Source organism: Salvelinus fontinalis, chromosome 21 (assembly GCF_029448725.1).
Source record: "Salvelinus fontinalis isolate EN_2023a chromosome 21, ASM2944872v1, whole genome shotgun sequence".
Lineage (NCBI taxonomy): Eukaryota > Metazoa > Chordata > Actinopteri > Salmoniformes > Salmonidae > Salvelinus > Salvelinus fontinalis.
In genome coordinates, this window is record NC_074685.1 from 29,406,235 (window position 1) to 29,426,159 (window position 19,925).

The following is a 19,925-nucleotide window of genomic DNA, read 5'->3' on the forward strand; positions in this document are numbered from 1 at the left end:
GAAAGTGTATTTTTTGAGGGGGTTTGTATCATTTGTTTTACACAACATGCCTACTACTTTGAAGATGCAAAATACTTTCTATTGTGAAAAAAGAAAAAAACAGAACTTGAGCGTGCATAACTATTCACCCCCCCAAAGTCAATACTTTGTAGAGCCCCGTTTTGCAGCAATTACAGCTGCAAGTCTCTTGGGGTATGTCTCTATAAGCATGGCACATCTAGCCACTGGGATTTTTGCCCATTCTTCAAGGCAAAACTGCTCTAGCTCCTTCAAATTGGATGGGTTCCGCTGGTGTACAGCAATCTTTAAGTCAAACCACAGATTCTCAATTGGATTGAGGTCTGGGCTTTGACTAGAACATTCCAAGACATTTAAATGTTTCCCTTTAAACCACTCGAGTGTTGCTTTAGCAGTATGCTTAGGGTCATTGTCCTGCTGGAAGGTGAACCTCTGTCCCAGTCTCAAATCTCTGGAAGACTGAAACAGGTTTCCCTCAAGAATTTACCTGTATTTAGCGCCATCCATCATTCCTTCAATTCTGACCAGTTTCCCAGTCCCTGTCGATGAAAAACATCCCCACAGCATGATGCTGCCACCACCATGCTTCACTGTAGGGATGCTGTTCTCGGGGTGATGAGAGGTGTTGGGTTTGCGCCAGACATAGCATTTTCCTTGATGGCCAAAAGCTCAATTTTTGTTTCATCTGACCAGAGTATCTTCTTCCATATATTTGGGGAGTATCCCACATGCCTTTTGGCAAACACCAAACGTGTTTGCTTATTTTTTTCTTAAGCAATGGCTTTTTTCTGGCCACTCTTCCGTAAAGCCCAGCTCTGTGGAGTGTACGGCTTAAAGTTGTCCTATTGACAGATGCTCCAATCTCTGCAATGAATCTCCATCAGGGTTATCTTCTGTCTCTTTGTTGCCTGTCTGGTTAATGCCCTCCTTGCCTGGTCCGTGAGTTTTGGTGGGCAGACGTTTTGGTGGACAACAGGTTTGTTGTGTTGCCATATTCTTTAAATTTTTTAATAATGGATTTAATAGTACTCCAACATTTCGGATATTTTTTTATAACCCAACCCTGATCTGTACTTCTCCACAAGTTAGTGGTATTGGCATGGGTCCTCAGATCCTCAAAAGGTTTTTACAGCTGCACCATCAAGAGCATGCTGACTGGTTGCATCACTGCCTGGTATGGCAACTGCTCGGCCTCTGACTGCAAGGCACCACAGAGGGTAGTGCGTACGGCCCAGTACATCACTGGGGCCAAGCTTCCTGCCATCCAGGACCTCTATACCAGGCAGTGTCAGAAAAAAACCATACAAATTGTTTAAGATTCTACCGCACGGCAAGCTGTACCGGTGCGCCAAGTCTCGGTCCAAAAGGCTTCTTAACAGCTTCTACCCACAAGCCATAAGACTCCTGAACAGCTAATCAAATGGCTACCCAGACTATTTGCATTTAACCCCCCCCCCTTTTACACTGCTGCTACTCTCTGTTTATTATCTATGCACAGTCACTTTACCTCTACCTACATGTACATACTACTTCAATAACGTTGACTAACCGGTGCCCCTCACATTGACTCTGTACCGGTACCCCCTGTACTCGCTACTGTTATTTTACTGCTGCTCTTTAATTATTTGTTACAGTTATTTTTTTAATGTATCTATTTTTTTCTTAAAACGCCATTGTTGGTTAAAGGTTGTAAGTAAGCATTTCACTGTAAGGTCTACACCGGTTGTATTCGGAACATATGACTAATTCTATTTGATTTAATTTAATTTATAGTACAGCCTTCATTAGGTGCCTTAGCTCATCTCTATTTGAGCAGCACTCAATCCATCAGAAAAGTTTCCATACTAAACCTCTGGGAAGATGAGGATGGGGTGTTGAGTTGTCTGCAACATGGTTGCTCAACCTGAAAAATAAAATAAATAACTCTAAGTGAATAACATGTTAATAATAACTGTTTGCACCACGTTAGAAGATTGTGCCATAATTGATGTTGCTTTTTAACAGTGGTGTAAAGTTCTTAAGTAAAAATACTTAAAAGTACTACTTAAGTAGTTTGTTTAGGTATCTGTACTTTACTATTTACATTTTTGACAACTTTTACTCCACTACATTCCTAAACAAAATTATGTACTTCTTACTCCATACATTTTCCCTAACACCCAAAGTACTTGTTACATTTTGAATGCTTAGCAGGACAGGAAAATGGTCCAATTCACACACTTAACAAGATAACGTCCCTGCTTCTTCTGATCTGATGGACTCAAACACAAATAGTTTGTTGGAGTTAAATAAAAAATCTTGTCATCGGTTTTGCTTAATATAAAGAATTTATACTTTTACTTTTGATACTTAAGTATATTTTAGCAATTTAAAATGTACTTTTGATACTTAAGTACATTTAAAACCAAATACTTTTAGACTTTACTGAAGTAGTATTTTACTGGGTGACTTGCTTTTAGTTGAGTCATTTTCTATGAAGGTATCTTCACTTTTACTCAAGTATGACAACTGGGTACTTTTTCCACCACTGCTTTTTAATGCCCTTAGGCAACAGTCTGAGGATGAAACATGGAAGGAAAGCATGCAGTTGTTTCTCAACAAGCAGCTGCAGTATTACCTTTTGGCCATAAGGTGTCAGTCTTTGACTTCAGATATCTCAAACCAAATGTGGGAGCTGGATTTCACCATGGCTTTCTGGACAACCCCAGGCAGACCACCATGTATCTGGCCAACCTGAGAGAGGACGTGAAGACCGAGTGGCAATCTTGATCAACTTAATATCTTTGCAAATAATGAGTTATACATTTGCCAGCCAAACGCCCCACACGTTCCGAACTTGCACACATACACTACAGAGACGGCCTCACAGACACACAATGCTCACAGTGACACACTAGGATTTACATACCATAGAAAAGCAGCCATCATTGGCCAGGATGATGATGTCAATTGCAGTTGTGATTGAACACACAGATGCCTCCATTCCTTGGTTTGTTCTCACTGTGGACAGAGCAAAGAAACTACTAAATGAGACAAAAAACGCCTTTCTCATACATCTAAAAATAACCAGTGTGTTCCACAAATTCCCATAAGACTGGCTTTGAGCTCAGTATAGGCTAGGGTGGTGAGTCACTAATGGTCAGAAAGCTGTCATGTCAAGTGCATTCAGAAAGAATTTAGACCCCATTACTTTGTGCTTAGGGTTATTGTCCTGTTGGACGGTGAACTTTCGTCCCAGTCGGAGGTCCTGAGCGATCTGGAGTAGGTTTTCATCAAGGATCTCTGTACTTTGCTCCGTTCATCTTTCCCTCAATTCTGACTAGTCTCCCTGTCCCTGCCGCTAAAAACATCCCCCACAGCATGATGCTGCCACCACCATGCTTCACCGTAGGGATGGAGCCAGGTTTCCTCCAGACGTGACGCTTGTCATTCAGGCCAAAGAGTTCAATCTTGGTTTCATCTGGCTTAAATTCCTCCGCCCACTGCAAGGCCAACAGTATGGCCATCATCTCCACCGTAGAGACAGACAGATGATCTGTAGTATCTGTTTCCTGACCTTCACGGCACATTCCTGCACTACAAATGCTGACCCAGTATGTCCTGTCCTTGGATCTTTTGAACCATCTGTGTATATGGCCACAAAATCCTGATACACAGCATCAAGACTTATCAAACACCCTCCCTATCTTTCTGTAGTCTCTCCAATACTTCTAGATCTACTACTGGAGGTGGGAGTAGCCATGGTGGATTTACAGGAATAGCTACCATTGGGCTAAACTCCCTTCCCTACATTCCCATCTCCTTCTAGGCTACTACTGTCTGCGAGCTCTCTTCTTCTTATCTTATATGCGGTTGGCAACCAACTTTAAGGTGCATTACCGCCACTAACTGAACTGGAGTGTGGACCAGATACAGAGAAGGTCTAAATTCTATCCAATATTCTCATCTCCCTAAGAAAGCAAAATACATAATTAAATACATCCCCTGAAAATCACTTAATCCTGGCTCTTCAATCCCATTACCTGTCAATTCTAATAACAATCGCTCCCTTTCCCTCACATATTTCTGGCACTGAAATAAAACATGTTCCACTGTCTCCGTCTCCTCCTGACAATGATCACACCTCCCAGTCAGATGTTTCCCCACCAATTTCAATGTACTATTGAGCCTAGTGTGTCTCAGCCTTGTGACTACACTTTCCTCCCTGCACTCTCGGCTGAGGACCTCCCCGCCCCCACCTTTTCCTGGATCTTATACAGGTGTCTTCCCTTTCTCTCCTTGTTCCACAACTCTCGCCATTTGTTTTAAACCACTGTTCTTATCAACCCCTTGGATTCTGCTTTACTGATTGACAATTCCATCTCAACATTAGGATGTTTAAGAGCCTGCTTGGTGATAACATCCACCTCCTCATTCCCCTCTACTCCCACATGAGCTGGTACCCAGAGGAACATCACAAATATCCACATCTTTTTCACCCTATACAATCACCGCAAAACCTCATACAATACATTCTGTCTGCTCTGAGACACAAATGAATTTAAGCTCATCAGTGCTTCACAGGAGTCAGAGCCGATGACTACTCATTTTGGCCTCACCTCCTCCACCCACTCTGTAGCCAATAGTATGGCCAACAACTCCATTGTGTAAACAGATAAAATGATCCATTGCTCCTTTTGTCACTGCCAGAAACTCAGGAACACTCAGGAACATCTGCACCTGTCCTCCCTGTTTTAGGGTCCTTAGATCCATATGTGAACATATTCAAGAAAGCATAGTATTGTGTTCTTAAATGTTCACTTACAACTGAATCTACTCCTTCCTCAACATATCTTACCCTCTCAAGCAACCCCAACTCTATCCCTAGCTGAGGGAGAAACCAAGATGGGATGGCAGAAAGAACCACAGAGGGGCTAAACTCCCTCCCAAACAACCCCATCTCTCTGGCCATGCCATTGCCTATCCACCCAAAGCTTGTATTCCGATTTCGTTCATGTTCCCAGCACTCTAGGAGTACCTTTTTTTTGCCACCTTTATCTCCCCAATTTCACCATATCTAATTGGTAGTTACAGTCTTGTCCCATTGCTGCAACTCCTGTGCAGAGAGGGAGAGGGGAAGGTCGAGAGCCGTGCATCCTCCAAAACACAACCCAGTCAAGCCGCACTGCTTCTTGACACAATGCACGCTTAGGCCGGAAGCCAGCCGCACCAATGTGTCGGAGGAAACACTGTACACCTGTCAACCGTGTCAGCATGCATGCGCCCGGCCAACCACAGGAGTTGCTAGAGTGCGACGGGACAAGGACATCCCGGCTGGGCCAACCCTCCCCTAACCCGGACGACACTGGGCCAATTGTGCATCGCCTCATGAGTCTCCTGGGTTACGGACGAGTGTGTGCAATGAGGTTTTTATGTTGGTGTGCTGTGCCTTTTTTCCCCTCCTCACATAGTGTTGCGTGTTCCTTCCAAACAACTCAACTGTAGTTTCATCTGTCCACAGAATATTTTGCCAGTAGCGCTGTGGAACATCCAGGTGCACTTTGGCAAACTTCAGACGTGCAGCAATGTTGGGAGGACACCAAGGCTTCTTCCTTGGTGTCCTCCCATGAACACCCTTCTTGTTTAGTGTTTTATGTATCGTAGACTCGTCACCAGATATGTTAGCATGTTCCAGAGATTTCTGTAAGTCGTTAGCTGACACTCTAGGATTCTTCTTAACCTCACTGAGTATTCTGCGCTGTGCTCTTGCGGTCATCTTTGCTGGACGGCCACTCCTAGGGAGAGTAGCAGCAGTGTTGAACTTTCTCCATTTATAGACCATTTGTCTTACCGTGGACTGATGAACATCAAGGCTTTGAGAAGAAATTGTGTAACCCTTTCCAGCTTTACTAAAGTCAACAATTATTAATCTTAGGTATTCTGAGATATCTTTAGTTCAAGGCAATGCTTCTTGTGAAAAACAAACTCAATTTTGTGTGTTTTTATAGGGCAAGGCAGCGCTAACCAACATCTCCAATCTCGTCTCATTGATTGGACTCCAGGTTAGCTGACTCCTGACTCCAATTAGCTTTTGGAGAAGTCATTAGGCTAGGGGTTCACATACTTTTTCCAACCTACACTGTGAATGTTTAAATTATGTATTCAATATAGACAATATAAATACAATAATTTGTGTGTTATTAGTTTAAGAACACTAAGTTTGTCTATTGTTGAGACTTAGATGAAGATCAGATCAAATTTGATGACCAATTTATGCAGAAATCGAAGTAAATCCAAAGGGTTCACATACTTTTTCTTGCAACTGTATTCCTCTCAAATTTTGTGCACAAATTTATGTACATCCCTGTTAGTGAACATTTATCCTTTACCAAGATAATCCATCCATCTGACAGGTGTGGCATATCAAGAAGCTGATTAAACAGCATGATCATTACACAGGTGCACCTTGTGCTGGGGGACAATAAAAGGCCACTCTAAAATGTGTCGTTTTGTCACACAACACAATGCCACAGATGTCTCAAGTTTTGAGGTAGCGTGCAATTGGACTGCTGACTAGGAATGTCACCAGAGCTGTTGCCAGAGAATTGAATGTTCTACCAATGTCATTTGAGAGAATTTGACAGTACAGTGCTTTGTAAAATCACTTGCTTAAAAAAATGTTTTAATGGAAAAGTGGTGCGTGTATATGTATTCATCCCCTTTGCTACGAATGCCCCTAAATAAGATCTGGTGCAACCAATTACCTTCAGAAGTCACATAATTACTTAAATAAAGTCCACCTGTGTGCAATCTAAGTGTCACATGACCTGTCACATGATCTCAGTAGATATACACCTGTTCTGAAAGGCCCCAGAGCCTGCAACACCATTAAGCAGCACCCTTAAGCACAACCAAGCAAGTGGCACCATGAAGACCAAGGAGCTCTCACAAACAGGTCAGGGACAAAGTTGTGGAGAAGTACAGATCAGGGTTGGATTATAAAAAAATATCAGAAACTTTGAACATCCCACAGAGCACCATTAAATCCATAATTAAAGAATGGAAAGAACATGGCACCACAACAAACCTGCCAAGAGAGGGCCGCCCACCAAACCTCACGGACCAGGCAAGGAGGGCATTAATCAGAGAGGCAACAAAGAGACCAAAGATATCCTTGAAGGAGCTGCAAAGCTCCACAGCGGAGATTGGAGTATCTGTCCATAGGACCACTTTAAGCTGTACACTCCACAGAGTTGGGCTTTATCGAAGAGTGGCCAGGAAAAAGCCATTGTTTAAGAAAAAAATAAGCAAACACGTTTGGTGTTCACCAAAAAGCCTGTGGGTAACTCCCCAAACATATGGAAGAAGGGACTCTGGTTAGATGAGACTAAAATTGAGCTTTTTGGGCATCAAGGAAAACTCTATGTCTGGCGCAAACCCAACACCTCTCATCACTCCAAGAACACCAATCATGCTGTGGGAATGTTTTTCATCGGCAGGGACTGGGAAACTGGTCAGAATTGAAGGAATGATGGATGAAATTCTTGAGGGAAACCTGTTTCAGTCTTCAAGAGATTTGAGACTGGGACAGAGGTTCACCTTCCAGCAGGACAATGACCCTAAGCATACTGCTAAAGCAACACTCGAGTGGTTTAAGGGGAAACATTTAAATATCAAAGCCCGGACCTCAATCTAACTGAAAATCTGTGGTATGACTTAAAGATTGCTGTACACCAGCGGAACCCATCCAACTTGAAGGCGCTGGAGCAGTTTTGCCTTGAAGAATGGGCAAAAATCCCAGTGGCTAGATGTGCCAAGCTTATAGAGCCATATCCCAAGAGACTTGCAGCTGTAATTGCTACAAAAGGTGTCTCTACAAAGTATTGACTTTGGGGGGGGGGGGGGGGGGGGGGGTGAATAGTTATGCACGCTCATGTTTTCTTCTTTTTTTTGTCGTATTTCTTTATCTTCAAAGTGGTAGGCATGTTGTGTAAATCAAATGATACAAATCCCCCAAAAATATATATTAATTCCAGGTTGTAAGACCACAAAATAGGAAAAATTCCAAGGGGGGTGAATACTTTCGCAAGCCACTGTACTTCCAATCAGACTCACAACCGCAGACCACGTGTAACCACGCCGACCCAGTTTTTCTGTAATGACATTCTGCTTTTGATGTGATGTGGTTGATGTTAAGCCAAATCCAAATTGGCTTCCCTTGACACTTTTTTTCTTTTTTTGGTGAGCAGGACCATTCAGAGTTGAGGTCACTCAGTTTAGCTCAATGCTGATTGGCTTTTTTCTTGGTCAATTCTTTGGGAAGCCTGGCTTCCCTTGGCATCCATGAGTACACGCCACTGATTGGTAGATGGGTAAAAAATTACTGTACCCTTTGGATGGTGTATCAATACACGCAGTCACTACATAGATACAGGCGAACTTAACTTACATTGTAGTTAAAACCTTTTCTCAATAGGGGGTGCTGTTTTCACTTTGTAAAAATGTCGTTCCCAAATTAAACTGCCTCGTACTCAATTCTTGCTCGTACAATATGCATATTATTATTACTATTGGATAGAAAACACTCTCTAGTTTCTAAAACCGCTTGAATTATATCTGTGAGTAAAACAGAACTCGAGTTGGAGCAAACTTCCTGTGAGGAAGTGAGAAATCTGAAATCAGGCAGGCTGTTCTGGGGTCAGTTTATTAATTTGCATGTCTTCTATTGGTCGAGATGCACTGCATACGCCTTCCCCTAGATGTCAGCAAATAGTGATAATTGGAATGGAGTTGCTAGGCAGATCTGAGGCCATATAAATGGTCTTGGAACGTGGGGTGCAGTCTTTTCAACATTCGCCATGACGCAAGACAGACCTCAGGATGGCTTTCTGGAAAGCTGTCGTTATAGGCCTTAGATATATCCGGCTCTGATTTTATTCGATATAGGTGTTTAAGACATCATAATGTTGTTATTTTAAACCGAGTTATATCAGTTTATATCAGTATATTGCGATTTTCGGATATTTCTTAGTGCTGCGTTATAGTGAGTTGGACACGTCTTAGCCACATGGCTAATGTTTACTGCTAATTCCAAAGTTGAAGGCGACAATCTACAACCGAGCAACGATTCCTCTGGACAAAGGACAACTTGCCCAAGATTCTGATGGGAGCTCATCAAAAAGTAAGAAGTATTTATGATGTTAATTCGTTGTTCTGTTGAAAAATGTGAAACTACTATTCCGCCATTAATTAATGTTACTACGACATACAGCGTGCGTTAAAGCGAGACCGCACCGAAATTAATGGCGGAATAGTAGTTTCACATTTTTCAAATACACTGCATTTCAAACAGTCAGCAATAATCTAATCAATGTCTAATCATCACGCACATCTGCCACCATCGTTATGCGCACCTGCGCCTCATGACACTCACCTGGACTCCATCACTTTCTTGATTACCTCCCCTATATCTGTCACTCCCCTTGGTTCTTTCCTCAGGTGTTATTGTTTCTGTTCCAGTGTTCATGTCTGTACACTACCTGTGTTTCTTGTTCTGTTCTATGTTAATTTATTTATTAAATACACTCCATGAACTTGCTTCCCGACTCCCAGTGTACACTTTACAGAAATCAAGCGGCCTACCTTATTTCTCAGAATGAGAACGAGTTGTCAATTCCTTATATAATTGTATTTATGCTTATGGAAACCATGTGTTTGATGTAATTGATACCTTTCCACTGATTCTGCTCCAGTGATTATCACGAGCCGGTCCTCCCCAATTAAGGTGCCACCAACCTCCTGTGATGCCTAAGCTAGAGCTGAAAGAGATGAGCCAGCAGATCAACATGAACTGTGAGTAGGCCTAACCATATCTGTGGTATGTGTGTTTAAAGGGAACCTTTTGTGAGTGTCTTTTTTCTGTGATAACGCTCCTGCATTTTCTCTGTTATTACTCTCTTAATACACTATCTCCTTCCTTCCTTCCTTCCTTCCTTCCTTCCGCTCTCTCTCTCTCTCTCACTCCTTTTGTAAAGCAAACTGGGTCTTTGCATATCCTATTTCAGTTCTCAAAATATTTTGTAATCAATTACATTATTTCTGTATCTGACAGGTTTTTGCAACCTATAGGCTAATGGAAGTACACTGAGTGTACAAAATATTAAGAACACCTTGAGTTGCACCCTCTTTTGCCCTCAGAAAAGCCTCAATTCGTCAGGGATTCTATGGATCAATTCGTCGGGGATTCTATGGATTCTACACGGTGTCGAAATCGTTCCACAGGGATGCTGGCCCATGTTGACTCCAATGCTTCCCACAGTTCTGTGAAGTTGGCTGGATGTCCATTGGGTGGTGGACCATTCTTGATACACACGGGAAACTGTTGCGTGTGAAAAACCCAGCAGCGTTGCAGTTCTTGACACAAACGCCTGGCACATACATCGTTCACATGTACTTAAATATTTTGTCTTGCCCATTCGCCCTCTGAATGGCACACATAAACAATCCATGTCTCAATTGTCTCAAGGCTAAAAAATCCTGAGTCTATGTCATGGAAAGAGCAGGTGTTCATAATGTTTTGTACACTCAGTGTATATCCAACTAGCTCAGGTCCAGTCTGAATGCTCTCTACTCTGAATGCAGATAGACAAGGTCACACACACGCACGCACGCACACACACAAAGTGTATAATTGCAATAAAGCTGTTTATTCTCAACTACCACGCTACACATTGTTTTAGTATTTGGCATGCATAGAATCGCACAAGACAAATTCAAAGTCACAAATAAGACTGAGTAAGGGACACACAAAAACTCACAAGTTCTACACTCAAACACAAACACACTCTCATCAGTACAGAGATACACACTGATTTTACGCACATAGAGAGACACAGGTTTCAGTGTTATGTTGATCACCACAATAAATTACAGTGTGTATGTTTGTCTGTGGTGCACATTGTTGATTTGTATGGAGTGACAGTGTGTCACTCCATACAATCTCAGTATTCATGCAAAACAATGTACACATTTTTGGGGTATTGGGTTGGCCAGACGTAAACAGTTTATTTATGATTGCTACCCCATTCCCCAGTCTTCGGTTTTCATGAAAATGCTCTTTCCTTTATCAAAACAGTTCCCCATCTATGTTCAAAGCTTGTATAATGTAACTCCATATGTGTTAGATAACAATAAAATCTGAAGAAGTGCATCAGCGCTAATACATGAGATGTATTTCAAGACAGAGACAGTTGTCTAGCGTAGGCCATGGGTTTGAAACTAACTCTACAGTAGCTTAAGACATATGGAATCGTACAATATGGGAGAATTGAGGTACACACAAACATACACGTACGCACACATGAATAATACATATTTTGACAGTAGGTACATTGAAATAATATTGCCATTAAAAAGTTTAGCTTTTTAAGGCCCCAGAGGGGAATATGGTGCTTTAGGTTGGTTATGGGAGACGCTGGCATGAGAAAATGTCAATATGTCTCATTTACTTTCCCATAGCCTTAACCAACCATGGTAATGATTGTAAGTAGCTCAAACATCACATTGCTCTTTAGCCCCTGTAAACACCTACAAACACCTCTAATATCGGAAATGTACAGTGTAAAATTGTGGGAGGCTGGCTGTTGTTCTGTTGTGCTCTTAAGGACGGCAGCATACAGCATCATGATCGCTGACGTTGTTCCGGCAGCTTCTGTGCTCGTCTTCGGATGTGGCAGTAGCAGGGCGGTTGTTGATATGTTGCTTTCCCCTTCTGTTGTACAGAAGTCAGAGGTAAGTGGTCCGTTGGTAACGGCTCCGGCATCTCTTCTCCTTCTCTTCCTCTCTTACCAGGAAAGGGGCCAGTCAGAAACATGGCCTACAGGTGCTTAACCTGTCACTCAGCGAGACATCATACGTACAAACTCTGAGGGGTGAGGAGAAAGATGAATAAAACAACAGAGATAGAGAATGAACATGATTTAGATCAAGTGTAGGGTCTGAAGATCATGGCTCTTTGAAGAACTGTACGTGCTTCTATCAGCCAATAAAACGAAAGATGTATTTTCATAGCAACAATTATATTTCTAAATGAGCACTGGGGATCCTAAACATGGATGGATTTAGTGGGTAATGACTCTAGGAAGAATAGCAGCACATTGCTATTTTTGTCCCGCCTGTCTTCGAGTCTGTGTTAGGGTATGGAGAAGAGAGAGAAAATAATGAGAGAGAAAAAGAGAGAGAGAGAGCATGCTTTCCTTGTTCTCTTGGTCATCTATGAGGTGACATAATCCCTTGGTGTGACGATAATCTGACAGACAGCCCGACTCCTTTCATCCTCCCGCCTCACTCTCAGCATGGTGCTGGAGTATCCTGACTCAAAATGTGTGTGTGTGTGTGTGAGGATTGGCATTGAGGCAGTGTGTCTATGCATGTGTATGTGCTTGTGTGTGTGTGTGTGTGAGAGATAATGTGAGTGTGAAGCTGGAGAGAGTGTGTGTGTGATTGAGAAAGAGTGTGTGAGCGGTAGAGAGACAGAGCGTGTTTGTGCACTGTGTCTGTATTTGAGTATGTGAGAGTGTCCGAAGGGAATAGTCTCCACAAGATTGCTAGCTTGCTTTATGTTCAATAAAACAAGGCATAACATCTTGTGGAGACTTGTTATTATGAGGGAGCTCATGTTGAGCAATATCAGCCATCCCAAAGGGGCTGGTTGGATAAGAACAGTGGAGAGGGATTTGTCAGGTGCTGCAATTTAATCCCACTGGAAACAGACGTCAGTTCAACGTCTAGTTTGGATTTACATTTGAGTTTTCAACCAACGTGAATTCAACGTGAAATCAACAACAATTTGAACCATGTCATTGGATTTAGGTTAAAAGTTGGGTGGAAAAGAGACAAACATTCCAAGGAATTCCTTAACATTGAGGACTTTTTCAAATCCACGTTTGACTTTTGTTGAAATGATGTGGACACAACGTTGATTCAACCAGTTCGTGCCCCCTGGGATGTTTCTTACAACAAAATAGCAACGACGATAATACCGGTCAAAGAACGTCCTATAAGGAGGTATCGTAGAACCCACTTAGCCAGCTCACCTTCGAAGTCTACGTGACCATCTCCATTCAGGTCAATGTCCCGCAGGATGTCTTCTAGGTCCCTGTGACCGACCTAGCAGAACAGGGAAAGAACGGAGAAATGACATTACTCTGATGTAGGCTACAGTGACCGGATCAGACAGATGCGTGGGCAAGTTGAGTGAAAGAGTGAGGGAACACACAAAGAGAAAGACTACTTTTCTTACCTGCTGACCGAGAAGTTTCTTCATTGCTTCTCTGAGTTCTGATGTGCTGATCTTGCCATCACCATTGGTGTCAAACTGAACGAGTAATTAACAGTGAACTAGTTAATCATGCAATATTGTATTCTGCCCTTTCCAAACAGCGTCCTCTCTCCCAAATGACTATTGAGTTCCCCTTGTAAGTAGTGCTTCTCCTCATTGAATCAACTTTCCTTTAGCTTAAACCTTTCTAGCTTTCTTTCATCGCCTTTGGATTTGGTTCTTTCTTTCTCTATTATCTCATTTCTATTTTCATTACCTTCCTATTTTCATTATCTTCCTTTCCCTCTCACTCTACTTCCATCACTCTCTCTCTTCTTCTTTTCTCATTCCATACCACCCCCTTTCTCTCCATCCCTTATTCTCACCTCTTTAAAAGCGTCCTTCAGCTCCTTGACCCCAATCATATCTGCTGTTTCAGCCAGAAGTTTTGGCCCCATCAGCTCCACAAAGTCCTCAAAGTCAACATGTCCTCCCACTGTGTGATATAGAGGATAGAGGAAACATTCATTTCTACAGAATACATCTACAGGGACATTTGCACAATAACAGAAACATGGAACCTTGAAAGAGGACAGAAAAACAGAGAGAGAGAGAAAGACAGAGAGAGGGAGAGAGAGAAAGACAGAGAGAGGGAGAGAGAGAGAGAGAGAGAGAGAGAGGGAGAGAAAGACAGAGAGAGGGAGAGAGAGAAAGACAGAGAGAGGAAGAGAGAGAGAGAGAGATATCATAGAAAAAAGGAACACTGGACCTTTACGCTCACGACATTCTCCCCATCTTATTACACACACACAGAGTTACTCACAGTTCATATTGATCTGCTGGCTCAGTTCAATCAGCTCCATCTCTGTAGGCATGTAGCCCATGGTCCTCATGCAGTTGCCCAGGTCTTTACAGCCGATGAAGCCATCATGGTCTTTGTCAAACTCTTTAAAAGCCTCACGCAACTCTGCGAGACAGAGGCACACATGGAGAAATATCAATTGGGTATTTCAACCACATTATCAAAATCATTGTTAGTTTATTGTTACTACTACAATGAGTGTAGTGGTATAATGAACATGAGGGTGAGAGGTAAGCTTGTGTAAGCTTGGAACAGTCCGCAGGCTCAATGATGATTTTGGGCAGAAAAGTTCACGGAAAGGCACTTAAAGGCACACATGACAATGAAAGTTTACCAAGGTCAGACCCTTTGATTGTCTGCATCTAATCCAGTGAGGACTGCTACAGCTCGATCTGGACTATGCAATACCATGCAATACCATGCAATGCCATGCAATATGAAGGCTCTTTGTCATTTAAACTGTCTGCTCCTGTATAACGATACTTACCATCCATTTCCTCCGGCCTCAGCTCTCTATCCTGTAAAGAATTACAAGACAGGGTTAGAACCCAGCATGTGGCACTCTTCAGGTGATGACTCATGATGCTACAAAACTCTTGTCAGATATTATCAATTCAACAATAGTATAATGAACAAAAATATAAACGCAACATGCGACAATTTCAACGATTTTACTGAGTTACAGTTCATATGAGGAAATCAGGACATTGAAATAAATTAATTAGGCCTTTGTCTATGGATTTCATATGAATAGGCAGGACCGCAGCCATGGGTGGGCCTGGTAGGGCATAGACCCACCGAAGAGCCAGGCCCAGCCAATCAGAATTTGTTTTCCCCACAAAAGGGTTTTATTACAGACAGAAATACTCCTCAGTTTCATCAGCTGTCCGGGTGGCTGGTCTCAGACGATCCCGCAGGTGAAGAAGCCGGTTGTGGAGGTCCTGGGCTGGCGAGGTTAAACGTGATCTGCGGTTGTGAGGCCAGTTGCACGTACAGCCAAATTCTCTGAAACGACGTTGGAGGCGGCTTATGGTAGAGAAATTAACATTAAATTCTCTGGCAACAGCTCTGGTGGACATTCCTGCAGTCAGCATGCCAATTGCACACTCCCTCAAGACTTGAGACATCTGTGGCATTGTGTTGAGGGACAAAACTGAACATTTTAGAGTGGCCTTTTATTGTCCCCAGCACAAGATGCACATATGTAATGATAATGCTGTTTAATCAGCTTCTTGATATGCCACAATTGTCAGGGATATGGATTATCTTGGCAAAGGAGAAATGCTCACTAACAGGGATGTAAACAAATTTGTGCACCAAATTTGAGAGAAATACGCTTTTTGTGCGTATGGAACATGTCTGGTATCTTTTATTTCAGCTCATGAAACATGGTACCAATACTTTACATGTTGCGTTTATATTTTTGTTCAGTATAATATATCATAGAGTACCTTTGTCATGTGTGCAACCCCTTTCTTGTGTTAAATCATGTAATGATGAACCCAAATGCTTGCCTGGCTACTCAGACTCCTTGCTCCGGCCAAATGCTATGCATTTGGACGCCCACTGACGTTAGTCTCTTCTCCGCAATAAGCCTGGATCTGAGTAGCTCCCCAACCCTTCAATCAGAGCCGTCTGATTGGTCGAGAAACCGATGGATTGGGCCAGGACACACGTGGGTAAAGCCTCATTGGCTTTGATACTCTGATTGGTTAGAGACGATCCAATCGTTGATGTTTTTGTTTTGTACAACGCCCCTCGTGCCCTTTGTCACCACAAATGACTTCAATGTTCGCAGTCTCAGACTAAAGTATGTAGTGAACGACAAAACAGGGGAAGAATTTAGTGTGAGTCGCCAGGCTACCCAAATGCAACTTAGTCTAGAGAATTTGTCTGACGCTTGTCTGAGTAGCCTATCTCTTAGGTGAGAGGTACATGCCACCTTTGAAGGTTGGTGGTGAGTCGTGGGGGAACAAGGACTGAAGGAGTTCCTTTTGTTCTCTCTCAAGTTTAAAGTCTAGCCTTTGAAGTAGCTCGACCCCGCATCCACCCCTGCATCCCCAGAACAGAGCACATCGTCAGGACAGGCTATGGACGGTGCCAGTCTACCAAGGAGAGGTCAGTGCACATCTTCCCTTAACGACAAGGCCTTTCCACTGATCACAGGGAGAGTGAGACAGATGGAGACATCTGCCGCTGCTCCACACAGACTTTAGTACTCAGGATAGCAGTCTGTCAGGCTAATACTAGGTGTACCACAAGGACTTACAATCTATCAGCGTGACACAAATGGCAATGAGTGCCATCACACACACACCCACACACAGTCGCATACGCATACACTTATCTTCACACCAACTGGCAGGTTACTGCAAATATTTTGAGTCCATTACCTTCTTCTTTGAGTCCATAAGGAGTGTATTGGTCAACGTGGGTGAAAAAGAAGCAGACAAAGACAGAATGTCTGTATGATTGTGTGTAAGCTTTGAACACTGTTTTATCAGGTGCAGCTACATACGGTAAATGTGTCTCTGCATGCATTATGGGCATGTGTCTGTTTGTGTCTGGACTTACGTACAGCCTGCCGGCTCTCAGCGAAGCCCTTGCGTAGAAAGATGCAGGCAGGCCCCAGTACATTGTGCATGTTGCCTCCGTTCTGAGCCATAGCCACTAGTGGCTCAAGATAGCCCCCCCCAGTCCCCTCCTCACAGGACTGCACTGCTCTGTAGTTCTTCTTCTGGTCCTGGGGCCACAGACATCCAGGGTGTGGGGCCAGGAGATAGAGGCGCAGGGGCAGAGACAGGGACACAGACTGTGACTCAGCTTGTGGATGGACAACATGGAGTCAGACTACAAGAGGCTAGCTGGCATGAGGGTGGGTGGTTGGAGGGGGAGGCTGAGGTCTGCTAGTCCCTGTGAGGTCAGAGGTCAGGATGGTAATGGGGCTGGTCAGGGTGTCAGTCATGTGAAAGGAACAGTCAGGTGCTGGGTTCAGTGAACGAGGCACTGAATGCCACCCACCCATCCATCCATCCCAAAGACGCTCTCTGTGCAGCTGGGGACACTTATTTGACTCAGCACACTGCCAGATGTATACAATCAAAGAGACACAACAGCTAACTAAGACAATCAGACCAATCCACGGGAGAACACGCAGGAAGACCCAAACAAATATCTGCAAGCCATTCTGCTTTTGACAGGCACAGTTTAGTGGTACAGTGTTCCATGTGACAGCTACTGCCATAAATGGTCACACACATTAGTGGTTAAAAATGTAGGGTTGTCAATACATCATTTTGTCTCATCTCCATTAACCTTTAAATACAGGGTTTAGTTCATGACAAGAAAGCCACTTGCATATGAAAGCGATGGATGGCTTATTTGTGCTCGTTCCAATTAGCCATTGTCCCAATGATGGAAGGAATCAAATCCATCCAGCCATTACATTATAATGACCAATTAGTCTGTGGACCACGGGGCAGCGGCAGGCCACATAATGCACAGCCCCAATTACAGACAGAGCCTCAGGTTAATTAAAGAGGGGAACATCAGCCACCATTGAAACCTTTACAAATATTAATCTGCACCAAGGCAAATAAGGGCCAACCTTTCTTCAGTCGAATGACAGACAGACAGAAAAGTGGCATCAGTGGACAGAGCTGAGCTGTGTTCAGACACCGGAACGCTGACAGGCTTATGACAAAAGGGTCACTATACAAGGAACACTGAGCTGGCAACTTAAGAAGGAGATGCTTCTATTTCCCTCCATTGTTTGTTTCCCCCCAAAATAGCCTTTCACAGCAGCGAGACAGCTATCTCTCTATCCCTGCCCTTCTTCCTTCCCTCCCTTGGTGGGATTTTAATTAGCTTGGTGGGAAATTTTGGGTGACCTTCATACTCCATCTGTTGCTGTGGAATTTCTAGTGCCAGCTCTGCCCTGCTACAGTGCACCCTATCACACTGTCCACTGGGTAATCTGAGCAAGTGATGCATGAAGCAGTGCAGATTTTCTGAAGGTCTAGTGTGTCACCAAAATCACTACTAATGTTAAAAATGATGACATTGAAATGGCAGCTAGAACAATATTAGAATGTGAGAAGCAGTCAAGAAGTAACTTCCCTATTTACCAGATGACTTCGACTGTTGCTTGCCATATTGTACCGTACACGCTCAAGGATGTACAGCTGCTGAAGAGGATTTAAATCCCTGATGCATGGTGGACCAGCGCTCCCACTGAACATGAAATCATGTCTTTATTGTGCAGTTATCTTTGTACTAGATAGCTAAAGTACTGTGGCTGTCATTGTTGTACACAGACTAAGCATGTAGCGCTGGCAGATACTGTAAAACTAAGTCCAATATATCCATTCTCTAGATACATGCTCAGTCAAACCCAGTCTGTAGTCCACGTACGGAACAATGAACATCAGCCGGTTGCAGAAACAACCCGTATCAACAAGGTTTCTGCTAAGATCAGGTTACGGTTCATGGCGCTCCTGCAGGCAGGGTTAAACAGGATAGCGCCACCTGTTGGTTTGTCCGCGCCACTGTATCCCCTCTGAAGGGGTGAAGTGGTGACGCTGGTTTGCGGCTTTGACTCATGTGGTTGATCTTGACATGAACCTGCTCATTGACACCACTCATCCCAGCTAGCGGGTTCCAGGACACAACTAGACACTCTCGACTACAGTTGAGTGACGGTTGAGCATCATTGGCTACACTGAGGACTCCAACACAGTCACTCCAGCTCAACTGACATTCAGTAGGGAAAAACAGTTATATGTCCATCTGGTATATATCTATGACAAAGAAATATGGGAAAACAGACACAATACAGTCCTATGTCACGACTTCTACCGAAGTCGATGCCTCTCCTTGTTCGGGCGGTGTTCGGCGGTCGACGTCGCCGGTCTTCTAGCCATCGCCGATCCATTTTTCATTTTTCATTTGTTTTGTCTCGTTTTCCCACACACCTGGTTCTCATTTCCCTCATTATGTGTTGTGTATTTAACCCTCTGTTTCCCCCATGTCTTTGTGTGGTATTGTTTATCTGTTTTCATGTATGCGCACGTTAGGCTGGTTATGTTCAACCCGTATTTGTATTTCGTGTTCGTTTGTGCCGTGTGCTTTTGGTTCGCCAAATAAAAGGCTCCGTTTTGCTACCAAATATCTGCTCTCCTGCGCCTGACTTCCTACAGCCCTTCACGCATACCTTGACAGAATACCACACAAAGACATGGGGGAAACAGAGGGTTAAATACACAACACATAATGAGGGAAATGAGAACCAGGTGTGTGGGAAAACGAGACAAAACAAATGGAAAATGAAAAATGGATCGGCGATGGCTAGAAGACCGGCGAAGTCGACCGCCGAACACCGCCCGAACAAGGAGATGCATCGACTTCGGCAGAAGTCGTGACATCCTAATGCGTGGTAGAGTGGTATTGTCGTCATCCAGTCCACAAATGATTTCAAGCATCACAGTCGGTATTCTATGCTGGTCAGCGGACTATTTTAGTTACTGTGGCTCAGTGGGGTGGATGAGACAACAGCATGACACACTAGGCTGTCCTGTCTCCTCTAATATTCACAACTAGCCTGTAAGAGCGGGAACACTGCTCCTCAGACCAGAAGTCTAACTGAGATGCCCCACAGTCAATACAGCAGTGTGCTCTAAAACCGAGTCTCCCACAGTCAATACAGCAGTGTGCTCTAAAACCGAGTCTCCCACAGTCAATACAGCAGTG

At 43.5% G+C, this 19,925-nt stretch overlaps 1 protein-coding gene and 1 long non-coding RNA gene across 8 annotated transcripts in view; one reads left to right on the top strand and one right to left on the bottom strand.

Moving 5' to 3' along the window:
* The first annotated feature begins 8,653 nt into the window (after positions 1-8,653).
* The window catches only part of LOC129818592 (uncharacterized), a 32,555-nt gene continuing 21,283 nt past the window's right edge, over positions 8,654-19,925 (top strand). Inside the window, exons 1-3 of one of the 2 annotated variants that reach the window (XR_008753963.1) lie at positions 8,654-9,178; positions 9,750-9,849; positions 10,195-10,641. This is a non-coding gene — a long non-coding RNA (uncharacterized LOC129818592). Of the gene's footprint in view, positions 9,179-9,749; positions 9,850-10,194; positions 10,642-19,925 lie in introns of those variants that run through there. The other variant, XR_008753962.1, reaches the window with a different exon arrangement.
* The window catches only part of LOC129818591 (calcium-binding protein 1-like), a 19,930-nt gene continuing 10,687 nt past the window's right edge, over positions 10,683-19,925 (bottom strand). For 3 of the 6 annotated variants that reach the window (XM_055874636.1, XM_055874637.1, XM_055874638.1), the window contains exons 2-7: positions 14,665-14,695; positions 14,139-14,282; positions 13,702-13,811; positions 13,298-13,372; positions 13,092-13,164; positions 10,683-11,920 (exon numbers count right to left, since the gene is read on the bottom strand). In XM_055874636.1, coding sequence (XP_055730611.1) covers positions 11,895-11,920; positions 13,092-13,164; positions 13,298-13,372; positions 13,702-13,811; positions 14,139-14,282; positions 14,665-14,695 — 459 coding nt within the window. In that variant the 3' untranslated portion in view covers positions 10,683-11,894. Of the gene's footprint in view, positions 11,921-13,091; positions 13,165-13,297; positions 13,373-13,701; positions 13,812-14,138; positions 14,283-14,664; positions 14,696-16,570; positions 19,076-19,925 lie in introns of those variants that run through there. The other 3 variants (XM_055874641.1, XM_055874640.1, XM_055874639.1) reach the window with 3 other exon arrangements.